Here is a 25,504-nt window from a genome sequence, read left to right on the forward strand (position 1 = left end):
ACAAATAGGAGCCTGGATGGTCCGGGCTCAGGTCCTGTCATATTCTGATGAATTCTAAATCAAAGTCTGATCTCCTCGCTGTGACGGTGGGCACATCCTCCCTCTCAAGCTGAGGCATGCTGTCTCTCATCTGCAGCCCACCAATCCCCTATGGGCGAGCAAATTAGAACCACCTGAGACCCCAGCAGGGCCGCACAAAGCAAGCTGATCAGGGGATTACATCTGCTACTGGATCCTGCACAGGTAATGCCTTATCTAATCCTGTTGGAAAACGCTGCCATGGTGGAGCACCAGAACCAGAACTTTTGGAGTCTTAACAACTTTCTGTGCAGCTACACAGAGCTTTGCTTCATTTATTAACTCTCAATGAGCTCATGAACCTCATCGTGCACAACTGGGACACAGCAAAGATGTAGCTTCAAACAATAACTCTGGAATAAAAGAGATACGACCTGAAGTAGAGTTGAATTTACTTTGCTCAAGAGTCGATGAGGAGGATCCTTGTGTTTTTGTACCTAGACCTCAGTGTCATATATTTGGGGTCTAAGTGATGCATGAGCTGAAATGTTTTGAATATATTTTGCATGAGTTAATGGGGCACTATCAGGCTGTGATAAAGTACATCCAACTGTTTATGTCTGTTTTTGAAGCTGCCTACCAAACTAGCAGTACGTACTGATTTGGCCAAAATTCAGTATGTAGTATGTGAACAAGAGCAAAATCTGCAGTATGCCAAAACTACCTGGATGTTGTATTGATTCAGGAAAATGTCTCAGTATGCAACTGACTAGTCTCCTTCAAGTATAGTTTCCCACGATGCACAGCGCTGCTCAGCATTTAGCTGCTTGAGCGCCACCTAGTGTGTTGGAGTTGCGTCAGACATTTACTGATCTGTTACATTTACAGTGAAGTAATGCAAAATAAACACTGGTGACTCATGTAACTTTCAGCCATTTCAGAGTCTCAAATATGAAGCCCATGAGGAAGTGCTAAAAACTGCAGTTCATTGAGAATCCACTTGGGGCTGGCTTCAGAAACGCCAGAAACCACATACACACCCATTCAAAAAAGACTATCTTTGCAGCAGAAGTAAACATGTTTGGCAGTATACATGTTTATTTCTGCTGCAAAGATAGTCTTTTTTGAATGGGTGTGTATGTGGTTTCCGGTGTTTCTGCAGCCAGCCTCAAGCAGACACTTGATGAACTGCAGTTTATAACTCTTCTGCATGGGCTTCATATTTTGAGACTGGAGGCTGCCGCTTGCATGCTACCTACAAGCACAGTATTCAGTACGTAGGTAGTGTGTGGCAGGCGATTTCGAAAGCAGCCAATATGTCTGACAACATACCGAAAGCTGCCCTGCAGAGGAAAACCTTGTTTTTAAATCATGCAAGCCATCACATCGCTCTCTCCAAGGACACCAGACGCCATTCACAAAGTTGGTGGAAAGCACAAGATAATATGTTTCATCTGAGTCATTTAGTGGGATTATATCTGATTTGATTGGCTTTGATTTGGCAACACTGACAAACAATCCTGCAACAGTTATCAGTCTTCTGTGTCGAGTTATGGGGGATTATAGTCCCATACAAACACTGAGTAAATGCATTGAACAAATCAATGACTGGACGAGCCAGAACTTTCTTCAGTTAAACAAAGAAAAAACTGAAATGATTGTTTTTGGAGCCAAGGAAGAAAGGTTAAAGGTTACTGCTCAGCTCCAATCTGCAATGATGAAATGTTCAAACCAAGCCAGAAACCTTGGTGTAGTCTTAGACTCAGACCTTAATTTCAGCAGCCACATTAAGACAATTACAAAGTCAGCCTACTATCACCTTAAGAATATATCAAGGATTAAATGACTTATGTCTCAGCAGGATGCAGAAAAACTGGTCCATGCATTTATCTTTAGCAGACCAGACTACTGTAACGGGGTCTTTACAGGACTCCCTAAAAAGTCCATCAGACGACAGCAGTTCATACAGAATGCTGCTGCTCGAGTCCTAACAAGGACCAAAAAAGTAGACCACATTACTCCAGTTCTTAGATCTCTACACTGACTTCCTGTCTGTCAGAGAATAGACTTTAAAATCCTGCTGATGGTTTATAAAGCACTGAATGGTTTAGGCCCAAAATACATTGCTGATCTGCTACTACTTTATGAACCACCTCGACCTCTGAGGTCATCAGGTACTGGTCTGCTTTCAGTTCCTAGAGTCAGAATGAAACATGGTGAAGCAGCGTTTAGTCATTATGCACCATATATCTGGAACACACTCCCTGAAAGCTGTAGGTCTGCTCCAACTCTCACTTCTTTTAAATCAAAGACTAAGACTTTTTTATTTGCCACTGCCTTCCTATCTTAGATTATTTCAACCCACTTTAAATTAAAATTTTAATGTGATTTTTAATATATTTCTAATTTTCCTTTTCTTTTCTGTTCCGTTTTATCATATTTGTCATTTTAATTGTGTTCTTTTATGCTTGTCTGAATGTCTCCAATGCTTTTAATGTTTTAATGTAAAGCACATTGAGTTGCCCTCGTGTATGAAATGTGCTATACAAATAAAGCTGCCTTGCCTTGCCTTATGAATTACTGCCCTATCCTTTTTGTGTGCACGAGGCTCCACAACAAAAAGCACTACTTCTTTTTCGAACAAAGCCCTGCAGTGTTAAAACCTGTGAGAAAAAACTGAAGACTGAATGTGAAATAACCAAAGCTGCTTCAACTTTGGAAGACAATAATGTGTCTGAGCCCAGTACTCATTGTAAGAAGCTTATTAAGAAAAACGTATTTCAAGTTCTTACGTGTATCAAGCAGCCGTACTTTTAGAAGCTACATTTTCTCTCTCAGGTTTCAGGTGTGACATTGAAAGGCTGCTACAGTTCCAGGTGATAACAAAATGACATGGCTGTGCCCACAGGTAGCCTGGATCAATCATGGACAGTGACATGCTCTCATTCCCACATTCATCCTCCGCTCCCGGTTCCAGATGTTGGTTAGCAAGCACAAAGCATACAGTACTCTAACCACATTGTGCGCCTGGCTCATTCACAACCCCCCACAATGCTTTGCAACATGTCTGATCAATGGCAGCAGCACGACCCCGTGGGAAATAAGGGTTATGAAGTCTGACAGCAGCGTGCACGCAGATCCCCTTCATCTTGTTTATTTCTCCAGGCGAATGGAGAGCCAGACTGAGGAGTGAAAAAGCGACCCACATATTGATTTTGGAAGGGGGGAATTTGTTGGTCCCTGAGGGATCTTAATGAATGGAAAAAAAGTGCATCTGGCTTTCTGCAGGTGGACGTGCGGGAAAAAATAAAAAAGACCTATCAGTGCTCAGGACTCCATATTAAAGGAAAGAGAAACTTCAGAAGGCATAATGAGCCCACTGAGCATCAGGTAGTCCAGTATGTCTGCATTATCTCCATTATGCAGATGAAGTAAAACATTTTACTGCTTGCTCATGCATATCAAATGCTCCATTCAAGCCTTTTAAGAGCAGACTGTAGTTTTAACATAAGTAAGCACTGTGCACCAATTCCACCTAAAAGATGTCACTGCTGATTTTAGTCCTACCCCTCTCTCAGCCTGAGCAGGTTCAGTCCAGCTGTTAGCAGACTACTGTAACGGTGTCTTTACATGACTCCCTAAAAAGTCCATCAGATGACTGCAGTTCATACAGAATGCTGCTGCTCGAGTCCTAACAAGGACCAAAAAAGTAGACCACATCACTCCAGTTCTTAGATCTCTACACTGGCTTCCTGTCTGTCAGAGAATAGACTTTAAAATCCTGCTGATGGTTTATAAAGCACTGAATGGTTTAGGCCCAAAATACATTGCTGATCTGCTGCTACTGTAGGAACCATCTGGACCTCTGAGGTCATCAGGTACTGGTCTGCTTTCAGTCCCTAGAGACAGAACGAAACATGGTGAAGCAGCGTTTAGTCATTATGCACCACATATCTGGAACACACTCCCTGAAATCAAAGACTAAGACCTTTTTTATTTGCCACTGCCTTCCTATCTTAGCTCATTTTAACTCACTTTAAATGTACATTTTAAACCTACTTTTAATATATTTATAATTTTCCTTTTCTATGTTTTATTATATTTGTCATTTTAATTGTGCTCTCTTGTGCTTGTCTGAATGTTTCCGTTTTGTGTTTTAATGTAAAACACATTGAGTTGTCCTTGTGTATGAAATGTGCTACATAAATAAAGTTGCCTTGCCTAAAGGAGGCCCAGTGTTAAAGTAACCACACAGGTTGGAGCTCAGTGGCTGTTTGGATGCTCTTGAAAAGTCTTGCTCACTTATGTTACGTTTTGGTGTCATGGGAACACACAAACACTCTTTGAACATGATCTTGAACAGGATCTTTGATCTTTAAACATCTTTTGCCGAAGTAATGGGAAGCAATGTGCTGCTATAACAGCCTCCACTCTTCTGCTTTTAGGCTTCTCCTCAGATGTTGGAACCTGGCTGCAGAGATTTGCCATCATTCAGCAGGTAGAGCATCACTGAAGTCCAACACTTGGAGGCGGTTTTCAAGATCTAGCTGTAGTTAGCCTCACATTCGACCTGAAACTGTGGGCCCAAGAGTCTACTATCCTCTCTGTTGTGGTCTGCAATTCTACAGGGTCTAAAGACCAACGAGAGGACACCTGTGAGTCTGCGTTGGATGAAAAAGTGACAGCTGCTCTTACTTGTCTTTCTTTGCACTGCTTGAGAGCAACTGAGATGCTATAAAAAGCCTCGGCTAAACGTTCCCGAGCATCGCTTTCAATTCTTGGCAGACTTTTGCCCTCAGTGTGGATGCTGAGTGCGTCCTGGCTGCATCATCTATGTATCTGTTGTGTGCCTTGTTATATAACTCCACTGATGTGTCCACACACAGCTATATTTTTAAATGTTTGTTAAAATACCCAGCAATAAAAGACGCATCCCAAAAGTCCCAGAGCTAAAAAAGGTACAGTACACCTAAATGAAGGGTAGGAACCTGATTTAGGCTCTAGTCCAGGGGTAGTGTCCTTTAAAGCCTCCTTATCCCTCAGGAAATTTAATTATTATGCTTTGTCTGCAGTTTTCCCAAGTAAAGGTCTCAACTCGCACATCAGTAAGGTTAAAACCATAGAAGGCGGTTTTCGACCGGAGGAACTTTACCCCGGAACTACATGCGTTTCGACTGGTGGACCCAGGGTCTAAATTTAGTTCAGGGGTAGTTAATTTCCCCTCCCGGGACTTTCAGGGGGCAGGGCCTGCAATGTTGAACGTGTCTGATTGGTAGATTAACCGCAGTGTTTTTATTCCGCCTGTCGTCCACAATAACATCACACACATCTGTGATTCACTTGATTTCTCTTTCTTTCATTAGTTCTTATTTGTTCTATCTTTTTTGTATGTGTGTGTACTTTTCAAAAGAAGAAGCTGTGATTCTCTTGATTTAGCAGCTTGTAACAGTAGTCTTCTCTCAGCCCACCGTGAATGCGTCTCTCCCGGTGTCACAGTTTTAAAAGTGACCCTGTAAACTGGAGACCTTCAGCTGAACGTGTCAGTGTTTGTGGAGTTTACACAGCTGTTGAAACACAGAGGGAGTTCCTGAGAATGCAAACTAGTTTAGTTTTTATTAAGATTTCAAAATATCCTCATCAGATATTTAATGATGGTCTAAAGACGTTTATGAGGGATGCATCCGGCCGAAAGTCTCCAGTTAACAGGGTCGCTGTTTAAACCAAAACACCGGCGATCTTCGCTTCTTGAGTTCAAAAGGATTTTAAAGCCGTGTTGAAACGTCTTTGCTACTCGCGCTTATCTCCTCTCACGTGTTGATTCAGTGAATCCATCTGTGATGAAATATAGCACCATCTAAAACAGCGCCAGCTGAGTCTCTTCATGCTAACAGGCTAACTGTTGTGTTGCTCATAATGATACTTGCCTGTCTGTCTGCTTCTATGGAGTCATCTGTGATGAATGGCCTTCGTCTTTGTTTACTGCCCTCTACTGGTCTGGTGGTGTAGTGCATATACATATATATGTATATATATATATACTGCGGTCGAAACGCAGACAGCAATGGGGGCACAGGAACCTTTTAGTTCAGGGCAAAGTAGTTCTGGGGGCTAAAAGACCCTTGAACTCTTGGCCGAAATGCACAGAAAGAGCTTACTCTGGACAACAGAGGACTGTTCAACTATGAGGGAACAGTGAATGGACATGATATATGAAAGCACATGTAGTGAAGGCTGATACACCTGTCACCAGTAACTCAGGGTCTTTTAATGAGTCTGTTTGAATTTTAGCAGCAGTGCTGTTTAAGTCTGCACATGTTTATGCAGAGCGCTTGATTACAGTCAGGGGACTGTCTCAGAATAATGTCACCTGACTCTCCGACAGACACGACAACCACAGCTCCCAAACTGGTTGCAGGTCATGGAAAGGTAAACATATGATGTTTAGTTGCACCTGCAGAAAAGGCTGCTGCTGTTGTTTTTTCTTGGGGAGGACAGTCTCCTTGTTTTCTTCTCTTTTGTAGCATCCCACTCTCCATTCAAAATAAGCTCTGTTTGAGCTGACACATACAGTACAGTACATTCCTCAGGGCTCTGTGCAGCCCACTCATGAGTAAACTGAACCTGCAGGTTGAAACTTCCTCGTTGAAAATGCGTTTGGCGCGTTCAAACTGTGGCCACAAAGTTTGAACAGAAAAAACATTGCATGATTTCTCTTAAATACAGCTGACATTTTGAGTTTTCAGCTGCAAAGATCTGTTGGATGGAAACCAGCTTCCAGAACTTTGTTTGAGCAGTGGAGTCCCTGCCTATCTCAATATGTGACACTTAGTCTTGAATGAGGCTTACCACAGTGATATAAACCCCAAATAAACCAGTTTATGATTGTAATGATAATATGATGATAATAATCTTTATTTCTATTGCACTTTTCTAAATAAAGTTACAAAGTGCTTCACAGAAAATCACAAAATATATATATATATATAAATAATAAAGGAACTCCAAAATACTAGAATGCATAATAACATGCTTACATATTATGAAGGCCTTTTTAAAAAAAAAAAAAAAATGTTCTGCTTGTAAAGCAATAACCAGGTTGAAAGGCTGCAGAAAAAACTACATCATGACGCATGTCTGATCACACCTAACTTTCTAGAAACAAAAGTACCCCTCACTACAGCTACAGCGTGTCTTTTTGACGTCTTCCTCGTTCCTTACCTCGTATTCTTGCTTGAAGCCGTACCCCTCAGCAGTCTTCATCTGATTGATGTGCTGGAGGAGGTCTGCCACCCTTACAGCCGGGTGGAGCTGCCCCGTGTGATAAGGTGAGCTCTTCCTTCGACAGTGACGGTGAGGTGAGCCTCCTAGTAAGCTGCTGGACTCGTTGACGGAGCTGCGCTGCTCATCTGGGAATGTGAAAGCATAATGTTGGAGGCGTACTGCTGACTTAAGGCAGTGTACAACACAGACTCTGTTCTTTTTTTTTATTAATGTAAACTCTGCTGAAAAAGTCTGGGGGGCAGCTCAAGGAAAATCAGCATTTGTGCTGAGATGTGAGGGCTGACTGGCACTGCAGAATATTCAAACAGACAAGAGACTTGCAGGAGATTTCTCTGTTGAGAGCACCTTATGGTCTGGCAGAACAGATTGGATACATGCTCGCAAGTAAACATGGCTGAAGGTCAGGAAGGAGGGAGGTTCATCTCTACAGACACCCTCTCAAGAGACCCCATATGTTCCTCGCTGTCTTACTTCGAGCGTTGCAGCCGTGGGCATCCATGAAGGAGTGGGCCATCCTCTCATCCTGCTGGAGAGTGCTCTGCTCTGTCATGCTGCAGTCCAACGAGCTCAGCTTCCGACTCTTCTCCTGCCTGTAGGACATAGCTGCCTTGTTTATGGCCACCTTCTTCCTACTGTAGAGATGCAGAGAGGCGGGAGGATAGAGAGAGTGAGAGAGAGGGGGGGAGAGATAATAGAGGACAGCAGAAACGGAGCAGAATAAGAGAAAGACAGACAAAAAGATAAGGAAGAAAGGAGAGGAAGGCAGGGGAGGAAATGAGAAATTGGACTGAGGGGGAAATATAAGTGCTACAAGATTGAAACTGGACAAGGGGAAAGTGCGATTTGGTGATAGCAAAAGAGTGTTAGGGATGTGTGGGGTTGTGGTGGAGGTGAAAGGAGAAGGACAAAGAGGACGGAGGAGAGGGGTCTCTACTGTAGGATGAGGTGGAGAAAGCAATGCTGATTCCACGCTAAAATCCTGGGACTACGAAGGGCAAGCAAGGGGGGGATGGCGTCAGGGTTTCAGGGTGAACGATGGAGAGAGGAGTCACTTACGGGTAGTAAGGGTAAGAATAGAAGTCCCTTCTGATTAGCATGAAGGAGGAGGAAAGGAGAAAGACAGAGAGTGAGGAGAACAAAAAAAAAGAGGTGAATATGGTTCATCTGGAGATAAATGAAGATGCTCAGTGCGCTGGAATGTTCCTTCAAGCAATCATGAAGCAGGACCAAAGCATAGAGAATGAAGAAGGTGTCTGTTGTTCTCTGTTTCATAATTACATGATTACTCCTACAAACTGAAATGCCTACATTCACGAGATGAGCTCAAATCATATCTGTTTTTTATGTCGCTGAGTTGACAGAGTTGTTATAAATGATCTTTCTGCAGCAGAAGTGTTCGACTCATTATACAAACTTCTACTTAATGCTCAATTCTCCCAGTGAGAATCCCAGGAACAATTATTTTCAAATCAATCAAATCAATCCAATCAATACTTAGCGTCAGCTTGTTCATGTCTTCAGTTTATGGTCAGGTTATAAGCAGGATCATGTAAAGTGCTGGTTATGCAAATTAGAACCCTTTCAGGACTCACCTCTGCATCTTGGGCCTGCTCACCTTGTCAGGATTTTAATTTGCATAACCACCTGTTCATTATACATTATTTCCTAGAGGTCCTTTGTATTCAAAGCCAATCAAAAGTGCTTAAATTAACCCTTTGTATTTCAAAAAGTAAGACTGCCTTTCCATCATATCCCTTTCTGTAGCAGCTTCCTTATCAAGCTAGCTTTTTAATTATACTTTAATACCTTTGTACAACTTTTGTTTTATGTGTTAACATGCTAAAACTAGGGCTGGGCGATAATTCGTTAACAATAATTATCGTGACATTATTTTTCAATATAAATAGAACAAATGTTCGATAACATTGGATATATTTAATCCTGTAGTTACACCCCACAGCCACTAGAAAGGGAGTGGGCACTAATTTGTCTTAAACGCTAGTTGCTACCAAACATTAAACAACAGAAGACGACATTAAACAGCCAATCATGACGCAGTTTGAGAGGTAGGCGGGCTTAAACACAGCTGAAACGAGCGACAGCGACACGCAATGTGAAACCTAGCAGCTCAAAGCAGAGTCGTTAGTCTAACACTGAGTCGACTCGGTGTTAACTATTAACTTCATACACTTCATTAAATATACTTTCAGGATGTGGGTAAAGGAAGAGCACAGACACAACTTCTGCTGTTCATTTCTAACACGTTTAATGTCCACCTCAACTGTAGGACACCTGAAGACTGAATAACCGTGATGCATTCACTGCACTGTGGGAAATAACATCACTCTGCCTGTAACCCTTAGTAATCTTAAAGGGGAGAGCACAACTCAAAACAATACTCTATAAATTGATACACAGAACACAATTTGATATGTCTTTATTTTAAATTTAAATCAAATAACCTCAACCTGAGAAAAATAAGAATCTACAAACTAAAACTTCAAAAATCTCATCTTACATTAAAGACCTGCTTCCTGTTAGCACCGTCAGAAATGATGGATTCAAGAAGTTCATCAGAAAACTAAATCCAGATACAAACTAACAAACCGTCTTCAGCTTTCACTCAGGACCAAAAATCTGCCTTTAAATCGCCCAGCTCTAGATACAACAGATGAAGTTAAAAGGTGGCTATTATTTTTGTACTTCAGGTTTGACTTTCTGACAACTGTTGAAATAATTTCAGTATAATATCTGAGATTTTAGGAGAACCACAAGCTACATTTATTTCTATCTGTGTGCCTGACTCTTACAGACCACCAGCCTTTATCATTTTAAAACGAATATGTATTAATCAAGAACCCAATAAGTACTGTATTTAATCACATGAACAAAAAACTAGCTCAAAGACACCCACATATCAAGGCAGGAAACTTAGTCAATGTTAGGATGACATACGGCACAAGTTACTGTGTATTAGTTTTGCAGGTAGACCCACTGTGATGTGTGTTTACTACTCTAAAGGCTTACTGTGTGCACTATTTTTTGTGTTGCCCTGAAGGTAAGACAGTCCAAGTCCTCCACATCAAAAAGACCCTGGGCATATTTACATTTCTTATACATGCAGACTCGGTATAATTAATCACGTCTGCTCCTGTTGCCCCCCTGTGGCTGTCTGCCTCTTCTTGTGCCTGTAAGATTGGACCACTGAATCTTATCAGTCACCGCCTCCTTCCAGACATCCCATTCATTCTCCCTCTATTCTCTCAGAGAAAATTCCTCGGTGGGGAAGTTTCTCTCACCAAAAAAAAAAAGGAGGCAAAAACAACCTTCCTAACCAATTACTTGCCCATCCACTGGCACCTCGCAGCTGCTCGCCTCATGTAATTGAGTGGGCAATGGAATAACATGCCCCTTGATGAAATATTTCACACCCAGATGAATGTTCCACCATTGCCCAGCGAGCGGAGGAAGAATACACTGCAGGTGCAGTGGACGACAGAGGTAATTTGCAGGTGGAAAGCAGCCAGCGATTTCCAGTGTGAGCGAGCTGCATTTGAATGTGCTCAGCCAACACGCAGACCTTGAAATTAAAAGATGAGATGAAACACAAAAGCTGGGCCGAGGCAGCGGGGGGAGTTTAGGATTAATGCGTTACTATTCTACTAGCTCTTGTTGTAATTCACTCGTATTGCCAAATGCTTTCCTCAACAGACCCTGGCTGCCAAGAGGGATAGAGATAAATTTACTCCTGTGAATGGGCTACGCAGGAACAATAAGACTGTAAATGTTTGACTCTGAAAAGGTCTCATCTCACATCAGTAGACACAAAAACAATGTCACAGACACTCACCCCTTCTTCACGATGACGACAATGGCTCCCAGCAGCAGAATGAGGACCACCAGACCGCCCGCGCAGGCCCCAAGAATCAGACCCATGTCCTCGGCATGCTGGGACACCTCCAGAGCTCGCTTGGAGTCCTTGCAGGCGGCTGCAGAGCATGACAGAGAGGTGAGAGAGAGAAGAGGAAGACAGTCACTGTGAGTGGTTGTTCAGCTCCAACAACAACAAGAGGATCCTGCATGTCTGATGTCAATAATTCATTGCCACATTCATTCTAGCTTAATTACCCCAAACAAACAAAACTATCGCCAAGTAGATTGGCAGCCTCTGCCGTGCCGTTACATGTACATCTGCTGGTGGGGGGATGCTGCTGGATTTCTCGTCTGATTTATAACACAAAATGAAAAATGTGCTGTTTTATCAAAGACGGAGCTCCAAATCCTTGAAATGATGACAGACACACAGCTCTCTCCTCTGGTGAAGGTTTCTGTCCAGATATGCAAATGGTTTTGGTTTCATTTGCCCAAGTTTTTTGAATATATGTAAATGGGGCTACAAAAATGCAGAGTGGTGTTCACAGCTCTGGAAAAGATTCTTAAAACAAACAGCCAAGCTTCCTGCAAGTAACAGTGTCCTGTTTACCTGGGATGAGTTTCTACAGAAGATAAATAACTCTTCTTCATGCATACATTTAGAAAATTAAAAATCATTACTCGGACAAACTGTTCCTCTGAAGGGGAACGGTCTTATTTGTACTGTGGCCACACTGATATATTTTAGGGTCTGAATGAAATTGTTCAGGTATAGTTTTTGGTGCTTGGCTTTTTTCCCTTGGTAGTACTGTTTTCAAGAAGTTGTGTATATGGATTTTACTTCCTCTTATACTTACATACTGTCTCTTTCTTTCACATATATATTTTCAGGCTTTTATCTCTTTACTCAGAGAGGAAAGGGCAGAGGATAGAGCAGGGAACCGGGGCAGATCCTTGGGAATGACATGCAGTAAAGGGTTCGCAAGTTGGAATCAAACCTGAGCTGCCTGCTTGAATGGAACAGAATCACCCTCTGTACATGGGATGCACGGCTTAACCAATCCTAAACCCGGTCCCCAAATACTGCAGACTTTTGAGTGCATAAGTGAACAGTGAGTGTAATTCTAGCTGTAGTCACTTCCATGCTGTCAATCACCACAGCATGGTCAGGGGCCAAATCCTGCAGTCCTGTTTATCCAGCCTCATACTTGAGTTGGTCTTTTAGTTTTTGCTTCTATACTGTCCTCATTCAGCTCTCCTTCTTCTCTGAGCTCTGAGGTTCACACACCTTTAAAAAGAAACTAATGTCACAACTTTGAACCCTGCTGCTATCATCACCACCACTCATGGTTTAAGTTTCTTTGTAGAGATCGCTAACCTAAAGTTTCTCTCACCTGCTCCGCTCCTTCATCATATTGATGGACAGGCTCCAATATGAAAATGTCCGTAGCTTGCTGATTTAGCATGCTAACAGAAGCTATCGTTTTAGCCACATTGTTTTGATGCTAACGGAAGCTAACAGTTTCCCCTCACCTTACGGTCTATGGTGTCAACAAGCAGAAGCTAAATGTGTCTGAACTCTTTTCAGTGGATTGATTTGACACAACGTGTGATCAGTTTGCCTCTGGTGTTGCTCATGTTAGTGAAAGTTAATAACCGTCATCAAGGGGTTGTCGAGGGGTTTGGACCAATCAGAATCAAGCATCTTACACAACAGGAAGATCAGTAGGAGAGAGCAGCTTAGCAGCTTTTACGCAAAGCTACAGCTGTGACACAAGTTTGGAGAGAACTTTCTAAATCCTTTGGTCACAACCTGCATGTTGTTTCGTTGACCTGCGGTGTGTGAGCCTTGTATGACACTTTATTTTACTACATGATTATGCATCATGTTCAGAATCTGAAAACCCAGGACTGACTTTTGGAATTGAAGTGTGGTATCTGTTTGCAGTATGAGCAGTATCGGTCATTCAGAAAGGAATTTGTGTAGAGAGCAAAAATGGCAGCATCATGCATCCCCCGAAACCTGCTGGGGGTAAATTATAGCGTAATACCACACAGGTTTGCTGTTGAGCTGCATGTTGATGTAAATTATCACTGTAGTGCTTTTAAGGCTGCAGCTCACTTTCATGTCTGAGCACTTATATAACATGCAACTACTTATAGATCAAAAGAGGTTAGTGTTATTGCTGAATGTGAACCTGGCATGATTTCTGTAGTGCACCGACTCATCCTGGTGGATGCAGCACCTCAAACACGCTGGGCATGGAGTCAGGGGTGCTGGAGATCACCACTGATCGAGCTGTAGCCCTCACAGAGAAGCTTTTTGCAGATTAATTGTGAGAAAAGTAGTTTATCACCAAAAGCTGTCCTGAAAAAAAATGGGGACTTAATGGAATGAAAAGGGTTTGAACAGTAATTCAGAGTACTGATATCAGCAACCTCAGCATCTACAAAGGAAAGCAAAGCATGTTTGGCTCTGGAGAAAGACAACGCTGTGGTTATCTTGCAGAACTGAAGCCTGCTCTCATTCAGGCAGCCATTTCCCTCCTACCCATATGTCACAGTCTCAGTACATTTCTGTCTTCATTTCCATCCCAGCAAGCCGAGAGCATGAAATCTCCCTGTCTGTGAATCATCTCGGCCCCCTGTTGTGTTCTATCCCAAGGTGAAAAATCGCTATCAAAGATGAATGAGTTGAAAGGAGTATTTTTACACTGGTGGCAGCACGGTCTTTGTTAACAATCCGTCTCATGAGATGAGAAAACAAATAAGGCTGAGAGATTAGAAAAGGCAGGCAGATAGAAGCATGTGAGGGCAAGTCTGGCTGCAATTGGACAACATGTCTGTGTTTCACAGAAATGATGCTGCTGAGAGGAGAGAGGGCTGATGCTACTTGTCTGGGACCAAAAAGACATAGATGAAGGAGGCAGGGTTTACAGCAAGGCAGAATGCTGAGTTTGGCTTGATAAGCTGTGGATTGGTGGCGAGTATAGCCCTTGGCAGGCATTAGTCTGACAGACTTGCCATAATTACAGAAATCATGCTGGGTGAGTCATTTTTGCTCTTAGGGCCAGATTTAGAAACTGGCCACCACGGTCAATTTCATCGCACCAAAGAGATGCAGGACCGGTCATGCAGGGAAGTCCACAGGGATGCATGTGTCACCACAATTTGTCACTTCCTTTTATTGGTCTTGAATCTATCAGGCACAAGCACATACATGCAGGCTAGTCCCTAATTAAGGCCTCAAAGAAGGCTGCAACTTGTTTACACCTTGCGCCCACGCTATTACAGCCCCCAAACTTTTGAGGACTTTGGAAACTTTGCTGAACCTGTTAGTTTGAAACTTTTTGGGGCTGTACTTTAGTGTGTACAGACAGAAACTGAGACTGTTGAACACCGGGATGCAGACGCCTACGTTTGCTTCCTAATTGGGTCTTAGAAGTCACCTACATGTTTGATCGTTTACATCGTTATTAAATGCCCCTTTTTGGAAAAAACAGCATCAACCAGCAAACCTTTACTCCCTGAAGAATTAGTCTCACCAGTGGCTGACCATTTTGTCTATGCTAGCTGTATAGCCTATATTCTAATGCTTTTACTGCCATGTGCACAGGAAATTTGCTTGTATTGGATTATTTGATTATTTCCTCTGCATTAGCAGCGTTAATCATCCTACATGAAGCACAGGTGTTACATTTTGGCCATGATCTATCATACAAAATGTATTTCTAACGATGCCAAAAGCTAAAAAGTCTGATGATGACACTCTTTTCTTTCTTAGGTGAGGCGTCGCTAGGTACATGACTCCTTGTGATTAACACTAGTTATTGTACGGCATGCAAAGGCATAGTTTTATTGTAGCCTGATCTAGCAAATCAGTCATTGGCGTACATCAGGATTGTAACACAGGCATGAATTTAAAGTTGACTAGTTTTGCTTATATTATAAAAGAGCAAGGTTGTTAACATATTCCATCAACACTTTTAAATTCCACATGCTGTAAAACAAAATTATATTTGTAATTTTAAGATTTAATAGTATCCAAAAGCACCAAAATGTATGAAAAATCAACAGACCTACACTTTTTTTCACCTTAGGCTGCCACACGCAAAAGAAAGAGAGCGAGAGAGAGTAAAATAATCAGAGGTCGATGGACGAAAGTAACGTGAGAGAGCGATGGTAAAGAAAAAAGGAGATCAAATAGAGAATCAATATGTTATTTCCTGGTTGTTTTACACTGATTACAGTCTTAATAACCTTTAAACACATGCATAGCTCTGCAAAGGTGTGCAGGGAGATGTCACATTTGGTTCATTTGCTGCTGAAGTTGCGCTTTTTCCTGCCTGCCGGGTGTCTCTCTGTCACAGCCACTATATCGCTAACTGTTCTCATTCACAGGTCGGCAAATAACTACGTTATGTTAAGTCGAGTTTTTCAGTCTGGGCTCCTGAACTGTGGAATGACCTACCAGCTGAAATAAGGTGTGCTACTTCTTTATCTAATTTTAAATCGCTTCTTAAAATAAAATAAAAAATTAAAAAAAGACTTTAATAACTTTGTAAACCTGTTATTCTGCCCTTGATGTCTTATACTGCATTCTAGTAGTTTGGAGTTCCTTTATTTTTTCAATTTTCTGTATTTATTTTTATTTTTTATCATTATCATTATTATTATCATCATCATCATCATCATCATCATCATTATTATTATTATTATTATTATTATTATTATTATTATTATATATATATATATATATATATATATATATATATATATATATATATATATATATATATATATATAGTCTTTTCTTTAATTATTTTGTGTTTTTCTGTGAAGCACTTTCTAAATTTGTTTAGAAAAGTGCTATAGAAATACACATTATTATTATTATTATTATTATTATTATTACTATTATTATTATTATTATTATTATTATTATTATTATTATTATTATTATTATTATATGTTTTATATATATTTTTTTATATATATTTTTTTATATATACATTTTTGTATTTTCTTTGTTTATTTTTGTGTTTTTCTGTGAAGAACTTTGCAACTTTGTTTAGAAAATTGTTATAAAACAGATTATTATTATTATTATTATTATTATTATATATGTGTATATATTTATATACATTCTTTTCTTTAATTATTTTGTGTTTTTCTGTGAAGCACTTTCTAAATTTGTTTAGAAAAGTGCTATAGAAATACACATTATTATTATTATTATTACTATTATTATTATTATTATTATTATTATTATTATTATATGAAGTAACTTGTTAAGACACTTTGAAAATACAGTAAGAGACCACCCTCTGCAGAAAACAAACACTACCACACACTTCCTCTGGATTAGGAATAATTTAGAGGATGTGTTTTATTTTAAGAAGATTATCATAAGAAGAATCTCATTTTACATTTCACTACTATAAGCAGTATGTCACAGTTTTTCTGTGTTCAGTGACTTTTCTGTATGCGATGTGTGCTGGTTGGAAATCACATATAATCAAATATAATATTGATATCAAATATTCATTCAGGGTGCACAGGAGTATTTTATTGTTGCAGCATAAAAGCAGGTATCAGTATATCTTTTGTTTTTTCCAGTACCATATTGAAGTTCTAGTGACACAGCTCTGACATAAAGAACTCAAGAGTATGCAGAGCGAACGTCCTGATCTACATTTTTACCAAGTCATAATTTAGGCAGAATTCATGCTAATGATGGGAATGTTGCAACAGGAGTTTGTGTATTTATGTATGTACAGTATTTGCATGCTTGTCTTTGGAACGTCTCTGTATTAAAGTAAACAGCAAGAACATCTTCCACTCTAAACAAACCCGGAGAGAGGCTTTGAAAGAATTTGCTAGTGTAAATAAATGCAGCATTATAAGAGCTTCCCTTCTGAAAGTCAGGTGACTACCACCGTCTGCTGCTTCTGCCTGACTCCATCTCTTTAAAAGAAACGCTGCTTTAATTTGCTAATGAATTCCGATCACTCATAGTAACTGGATTCAAGTGAAGACCCTGGCCTCTCTAAAATAAGAATAAATGAGAAAAAATAAACCATTTAGAGCATTTGTGGCAAGATTTGATTTCTTTCAGCTGTCACACGTTTCAACATTTAAAATGCTTTAAAAGCTAAATGTGAATTTGATGCTTTTCTGCAGGCTGAGCTGTCATGAATAAAAAAAACTCCTCTTTTTGCAGAATCTTTCAAGGCGATTTGATTTGTAATGTGCATGTTCTCAGTGTTCTTCAGTGTCAGCTAATGTTGGCATCTGAGGACAAGGAAACAAAGAAAAGGGCCCTGATAGCAGAGAGAGAGAGAGAAAAAAACACGCTCGCCCACCTCTGTGCTGGCTTCACAGCTGGCAGCATCTGTGTGTGGGAAGGCAGGGACAGGAAATAAGACACAGCCAGGAACAGACCTGCGTGCCCCCTCTGAGGGGACTGGAAGAGCATCAACATGTCCTCAGGGCCTGCCTGCCACAAATGTATATATGCACAACTACAGTAAAAAATGTCTCCTATAAATATCCCTGCAACCCAACTCCTCCACTTACGTGACACGCCAGCAGACAATAGTAAGGCGGGAGTCTTTGATGTCATCTCACTTCAGATAAGACAGAGTTCAGGGAGAGGAATCCAATTTAACTGCCACCCTTCTCAAGAGCACTACAAACTTCAGACATAATTCAGCAGGGAGGAAGAAGGGGAATAACTCCTTTTCACCCTCCGTCTCTCTCCCTCCCTCCCCTATTGTTTGAACTGAGAGGCTTCTATCAGTGTCTGTCTCTCAAGCAAACACTCCTGGTCGCTTCCTCTCTCAGGGAGCAAAAAAAAAAAAAGGGATACGTTGCTGCAGTCTGGATTTCAAAGCCATCAGAGCCCAGGAGGGGTTTGCCAAAATGTCAGTGTCAGTGATTTGAGAGGAACAGAGTGAGAACACGGATGCATGTTTGCTTTCACCTCTCCTCCGGTCTGTCTCTGTCGAGGGGAGATTGGCACAGGGGGCTTCCTTCCTGCAGCACCCAAAACAACACTAAGTCCACGTCAAATCCCATAAGCAGCAAACCTGATCCAGGATAACTGTGGAAGTCTCTGACATGCACCCTGCACCAAATCACTGCCATCCTACAGTGGGTTTGATCACCTACAGAATCACAATTTCACTTATTCAACGTTATGTGGGCCAGGAGAAGAAAACCTGTGGCCTCAGTTTCACCCCAGCATCGCTGCTTCTCTGGATCATTTTAAGATGTCCTGCTTTTTATGACAAGCTTCCTATTTTCACTCCCGTATTACAAAAGATAATGGTTACATTTTATTCAGGAGCTTAATTATTGAGCCACGGGGATACAACACTGCAAGACAGAGTTTAACAAAGGAGTCAAGGGGGCCGTCACAGAAGCAGACAGGTGTACAACAAGTCCTCAATATCAGCTTATTCTCTTGACTGAGTAATAGTATTATCATAATCTATTGTAATATTCCCATCCAATCTCTGAAGCCCAGATCAAGGGATGAGCAAAAACAATGAGGTGTACTGCAACCACTGTTGGATCACATATATTACAACAACATCAGAGTTGGGATGAGACCAAGCGGCAACCTCCAGTCTCGAAATATGAAGCCCATGTGGAAGTGTTATAAACTGTAATTCATCAAGCGTCCACTTGAGGCTGGCTGCAGAAACACAGGAAACCACATACACACCCATTCAAAGAAGACGATCTTTACAGCAGAAATAAACATGTTTACAGCCTGGTACAAAAAACAGCTTGGGACTATCTCTCTATCGGCACACACTGTACGGGGGGTGAATTTTCTTCTAACGCGACGGTTCAGAAGATATTAAGATTATGAGTTTTGCCCAAATAAGGACATGACTGACTTGATTGATCGGCAGGAACACATAGCTGTTGGCTAGGAGGCTCAAACCTCTCCTTTTTACCTCAAACTAGGTTATGTTGAGTTCAGCATTTCCAATGCAGCTCCCGCCGATGATTGGCTTCAAAACACATGGGTGACTTCATGGATACTACGTTCATTATTTATACCGTATATGGATGAGACTTAAAAAGTTCATATTGTCTTTCAATATGTACCCGTTTACGGCCTACTTAATCAAAAATATAAGCATGCTTTTTGGCAACAGAGGTAGTGTTTTGCTCCATTCAACCAGACGAGGTTGAGACATGTTTGGTTATCAGAATCCATATCCAAACCATCAGGATCAGGTGCTTCAGTTTAAAGAATAGTCTTTATGATTAATGGACATAGTGTCCGTGATGTCACCCATCAGTTTCTGAAGAGCTGTTTAGAGGCCAATCATCGGCGGGAGCCATATTAGAAATGTTGAACTCAACCTAATTGCTGTTGAGCTAGTGTGAGGTAAAGAGGCGGGCTTTGAGCATCCTAGCCAACAGCTACAGTGTTCCCGCCTGTCAGCATCTCTTAATGGAAAACTCGTAATCTTAATATCTTTGAATATACTGCGTTATGAAAAAATTCACTCCCCGTACATTGAGTGCCGATCGGAAATGAGCTTCCAGACTACACTTGTCTTTTCAACCAGGCTGTAAACATGTTTATTTCTACTCTAAAGATCGGCCTTTTTTTAATTGGTGTGTATGTGGTTTCCGGTATTTCCAGAGCCAGCCTCAAGTGGACACTCAATGAACTGCAGTTTTTAACACTCCCGCATTGGCTTCAATTCTCGTGGCCTGAGGTTGCCGCTTGGATCAAACACGATCTGTTGTCTTGAAAAGAAAGTACAGCTGTGGTGACGAAATGTAACCACCCCCTGACATACTGCGGATCCACATTAAGTTCCTGAGATGTTTAAAGGAGCGGAGACCACCCCTCAATAAGGCTTTGAGTAAGCCCTGCAGACTCTGTGACATCACCTAATGGTTTCTGAATGGACGTTTTAAAGCACAATGGCAGGCACCATATCGGTGATGCTGACTCATGCTGAGGATTTAAAAAAACCCACTTTCTGACTCATCAATCAACGAGCAATTCTCATTAAAATGGAAGCTGTCTTCGAATGTATTATCCGGCTCTTATAATGGCCTTAAAGCATTGTCAGTTAACACCCAAACAAACCCTGGCCTTTACCAACGACAACACACGGAAACAGTCAACAGTGCTGTCCAACACATTTATAATGAGCCCATCAGGATCACAGTTTGTCTGCCACAATACAATAACATGTGGTACTCCTCCAGAAGTGCAGACATCATTAACTGAGCAGAACAGCAAATCAAGAATACCAATACACTGAAGAACATTGTTACGTGTTTGACTGAAATGAAAGTGTTCCCCACGTCTTCTCCGAGCTGTTCCAGCAGCTTCTGCAGCTCTCTGAAATGTGCATCCTGCGTTTCTTTCATCTGTCGTTCTGACGAGTTAATCAGTTTCCTGGGGTTATGACTGGAATTGTAAAATATTTGCAACACACAATGTGAAGAAGTTTAAAACCTTAAATAGTGAAATGTTTCATTTAAAACAGATTTTATTTTTTAAAAACTGCATCATGGAAAATGTGATAAGTGCTGTCTCAACAGTCTCATTGTGTTAAGGTGGCATAATAATAATACCACCTTTAATGGCTTAAGCCTGGTCCACACTAAACAGCTTTTAAAATGTTAACTGATGTTGAAAATGTGAAACACCCTGATGTCACGACAAGCAGTGCTGGACATTAACAGAGTACATTTACTTGAGTAATGTACTTAAGTTAAGTTTTTGAGTATCTGTATTTCACTTGAGTATCATTTTTTTGGGGAACTTTTGAAAGACAAATATCATATTTCTGACTCCTCTACATTTCTATCAGTGCTCTAGTTACTCACTACTTTATCTTTGAAGTCAGATCATGAGTCTTCTTTTCTGAAATCAGATCCCAAAGACCGTAAACTGTTGGTGTCCTTGTGTTTGGTTTGTCTCAGTGGTGTAGCCGTACCTGGGTTGAGCGTAGATCAGATCAAACGTTCTTCAGATCAGTGCGTTCATTTAGTCGTGGTGATGATGGCTATGACTGAGAAGGATGATGATTCTCTACCTGAGCAACTACGGCCATATTTTAAACCCACGTTTGAGGTTTTGAAATAAGGAATGATTGTTTGTATTGTTGTAAATCTCTGATCTGTTTACCACACAAACTTCATCACAGCCTCCAAAACATCAGCATCTAACCTGAGAAAGCATGTGGAGGTCTGGAGCTAACACACTGATTTGATTCCAGATGAACATTGTAAACTTGTCTGTTTATATTTCATGGTTTACTTTTTAGATATGAAATCATGTTTTCTAGATAAACAGAACTTAACAGAATGTTCACCCATGCATTCTTGACTGACCTCATGCTTTGTGAAAATATGTTTAGAGGTATTTTAAAAAGTACTTTGAATACTATTTTTAAAAGCAACTACCCCAGGACTTTAACTCAAGTTAGAATCTGACTCAACAACTTTCACTTGTGTTTGATTTAGGTGATGAAGACGTGTACTTTGTCCACCACTGACGACGAGTGCCAACAAATGTTACACTTTTGTTTGTGACGTGTCTGTTTGTGCACATCACACACAAACAGACTGTATCAGTTCAACTCTGGTATGTCTAAGGAAACACTTACTCTGCTGCCATGAATCAACAAGCTGGTCCTCCATTCCTGACATTGATCTAACTCTGGTTCCTGCTTTCTATCATCACCATGGCTGCACTTTCTTCTTCAGTCAGCTTGCTTCCTGATTGGCTATCGCTTTGTCCCACATGACAATCCACAGACTGCGGGCTTGTCTGTCCTTGTGGTTTCCCCCACACCAGGATATCTGATCTGAAAAATCTCTTTAATAATTGAGGTTTCAAATTGGTGTTGCCTGGATTGTCTTCTGAGCAGATCGTGGGAACTAAAATCCCTCCTTGCATACCTCACACCAGAGGAAAATCTGACAAGATAATCTTTGCAGCCATCAAAAAATTGGTAATTGGGCCCAAAATTGGTCTCATTATCTCGTAGTGTGCACCCCGCTTTAGGGCTTGTAGGAAATGCTGTTTTGTTAGGGCTTTGAGGAACAACAGCATCTTTCCAAATGTACTTTTTCCTCTATAAACAAGTCGTTCAACTTTTGAGTTAAACAATGTGTTTTTTGTTATATAACATAACCTTGTGTTTGGGGTCTTACTTAGGTTCTTTATTTTGAAGTACGTACACTGATATCTGCACTTACATAATCCACCTGTACTTTAAATTCCCATGCAGTTTGTTTCTACTACATTGATTGTCATCTATAAACAAGAACCAGGACCAGTTTAGTCATTGTTTTAAAGTACATCATTTCAAGGAAAACAAACGAAAAGTGATGAATCATCCTGCATCTTTATTTTCAGGTCCAATATAACTCTATTGAGTTTTTATATCCCTTCCTCATGACGCACAGGAACTGTTAGCGTGAGACCTTACTCTGATTGTTCTCACATCAGGCTGTGTCGGCTGCTTTAGGCTCAAATCAATTTTCAAAACGAGCTCCTTCCTAGTTTTCCGTTTCTCTGCAGGTCCTTTCATTGCAGCTTGAAAGAGGAGCACCATCATCTCGTGATGTGATAAAAATATACATATTGTGTACATTTAGCCTATAAATGAAGGTAATGTTAGATTGTGATGTCTGCTTTAAACTGCTTTAAATGTGTCTCTGTCACCTGCTCACATCATTTAATACATTAACAAACCTTTGTTTCAGCAAACAAACTTCTATTCTAAAGCTGTAGGCTGCATTCAAGGACTCTACGTAAAGTTAATGTGCAGTTTTGTACGGCATGACTGGAATAACTAGCTTCGATTGTGAACAACAGCTATCCTGAGAGGAGCCAGAACCTATAGAGCCCTCGCTGCTGACTGTCTACAGCACAGCTCTTAAAGGTCCTGGAAACGTGAATGGAATATTTAAAATTCACATAGAATATCAAAATGTAATGTGTAATCAAACTTCAACAAAAATCTGAGTGAAAATAAACATCTCCAACTATGAAAAAACACTGTTCAAAAACATCTTATTTCACAGGTCAGAGCATTTCTCAGGACTGTGTGGGCGTGGCCTAACTCTCTTTGATTGACAGGTCATGAGAGAGTTCACAGCCTGCATGTTTGAGCCGTCTGACTCTGAATCTAAAGACATCAAAACTCTTTACAATGGTCTCTGAGTGCTGAGTCACAAAATACTTCAGAATCAGGACTTCTATCATTTATTAGTTTTATCACTCCGTAGTCTCCGGGGCATCAGGACCATGGGACGCCCAGAGCAGTGGAGGCTGAAGTGTAGTATGTGCACGCAGAGGAGCTCGGTTCCGGGTGTCAGACGGAGCTGTTTGTCTAAACTCTGAGCTGTTTGGGGACAGTTAGTGAACCGGTCCTGAGGAAAGTTATTGGACCGGTCCTGGGGAAAGTTAGTGAACCGGTCCTGGAAAATGAGCGGAGCATATGCAGGACTGCTTTAGCCACTCAGCTGTGGCTCAAATCCCAAAGTTTCCCCAATTCCACCGCAGTTATGAAAATAGAAGAATGACAACAAGTTGTCATCTTCAGCGGTGGATGTGCAGACAGGGACACACGAGCACAGCGGTGCAAGAGCAGAGAGACAGCTATACAGACAGATTACAGGCAGTACGTGATTAGCAAACAAGCTAACAGCTAAGACAACACTAAGGGGAGCTGGCTGAGACTTCAGGAGACGGTCTGAGCAGGAGCAGAGTAGTTTTGTTGAACATGTGTGCACGTGACTTAGTGTTTCATTTCTGATTGGTTGGATATTTATCACGTAATAAATATCAGGTTAAACCAGCCCCCTTAAAACCCAGTGTGAAAACATGTTAAAAAACTTAATTGAACATATTTGAAAATGGATCGAAGTTGAGTTCTAATATATTTAAATAGTTTTTAGTATTTACATATGGTCTGAAATATCATAGGTAGAACGTTTTTGTTGATTTGGTTTCCTAGGGCATTTAAAGCCCGCCCCCTCCATTATAACAAATGGAACACGGGTCAAACTCACACATGCTTTACAGCAAAGTTTTGTCCTCATGATTCAAAGGAATTCATGTTCGGAAAAGTTTGAATTAGCGATTTGATGTTACGTTGCAATGACACGTACAACAGGTAAAGTGAAGCCCTGTTCACGTGGGTCAGAAAACCTGGAACTATCCGAAGCATCCCATCCTGATAATGATGATAGCGTGAAAATGTGAACTATTCATTGATGTATGTGTGAAGCACTCTCAGAATAGAAAAGCAAAGTGAGTGTTACCTTTGCGAGCAATCCGAATGCAGTTAATCCTGGTCTCCTGTGAGTAAAAAAGAAAAGTCTGAGTTAATTCAATTGGCGTGGTACCAGAAGACAAACATGAACAAGAAACAAAGTTAATTATGAGTCAGAATCCACATCCTCGCCCAAAACTTGCATCACATGCGGGCATGTGTGTGTGTCAAAGTCACCCAGACCCCTGCTCTGTGGAGGAAATAATTAAAGTTTCAGAGCGGATGACATCTCCTTGTGATATGAGAGACCTCTGCTCCCCTTCACCATGTGAGGTCCCTCACCACTGTCCACTGATTGGCTCTATCTCCCCCCCAAACCAGCCACCTCTATCACAGCAATAAAGGGGCATGTTCCCAAATTAAGATTTAAGGAAGTTAAATCAGCCTTTATAGGCAATTATGCTAATCTGTGCTGTAAGATTGGAGTCAGAAACCTTTCACCTAAAACGCTTGCCAAATTACCTCTTTTAATTGGGAAATCTGTTTCAAGTGGAGTTCCATCTCCTCTCATGTCGAACACTGACAGATCAGTCATATTTACTCCCACTCAGGGGTTATTAAAATAGCGTCAGGTAGTATGTCATGTGTCACTCCGTCCTCTGTCAAGGTGGGCTTTTTGCTCTTTTGGTACAGAATCACCCAGAGCTTGTCAAAGAAGTAATTTAATGTAACTGAGCCTCCAAGTCTTGTTAAGAAGAGGGATACACAGGACATTGAAGAGTCCCAGTCCTTCAGGAGGATTTCATCAAATCTGATACCAGTATTGGATCTGCTTATCAAATCTGACCTCTTTCTAATCCCTCACAGAATCCATGGAGATTCAGCTTCCAGGGCTGTGAAGTAAATAAAGTTATAAATATCAAAATCTGAAAGATTTATTACAGAGACACAGCATGTGCATCGCTCTCTCTGCTGCTACCAGACTCCATTGACAAAAACATAAATTTCACCTCACAGGAAACAGGAGTAGTTGACGTCTCCATCAGTCACTTTCT

The 25,504-nt window shown here is 41.0% G+C and overlaps 1 protein-coding gene across 5 annotated transcripts in view; it reads right to left on the bottom strand.

The window, feature by feature from the left end:
- Positions 1–25,504, bottom strand: part of ptprua (protein tyrosine phosphatase receptor type Ua) — a 334,107-nt gene that overhangs the window by 75,253 nt on the left and 233,350 nt on the right. For 2 of the 5 annotated variants that reach the window (XM_034704887.1, XM_034704888.1), the window contains exons 13-17: positions 24,499–24,535; positions 11,150–11,288; positions 8,356–8,385; positions 7,771–7,931; positions 7,237–7,424 (exon numbers count right to left, since the gene is read on the bottom strand). In XM_034704887.1, the coding sequence (XP_034560778.1) occupies positions 7,237–7,424; positions 7,771–7,931; positions 8,356–8,385; positions 11,150–11,288; positions 24,499–24,535 (555 nt within the window). The remainder of the gene's footprint in view (positions 1–7,236; positions 7,425–7,770; positions 7,932–8,355; positions 8,386–11,149; positions 11,289–24,498; positions 24,536–25,504) is intronic. The other 3 variants (XM_034704890.1, XM_034704891.1, XM_034704892.1) reach the window with 2 other exon arrangements.

The sequence above is a fragment of the Notolabrus celidotus genome, chromosome 16, assembly GCF_009762535.1.
Source record: "Notolabrus celidotus isolate fNotCel1 chromosome 16, fNotCel1.pri, whole genome shotgun sequence".
Lineage (NCBI taxonomy): Eukaryota > Metazoa > Chordata > Actinopteri > Labriformes > Labridae > Notolabrus > Notolabrus celidotus.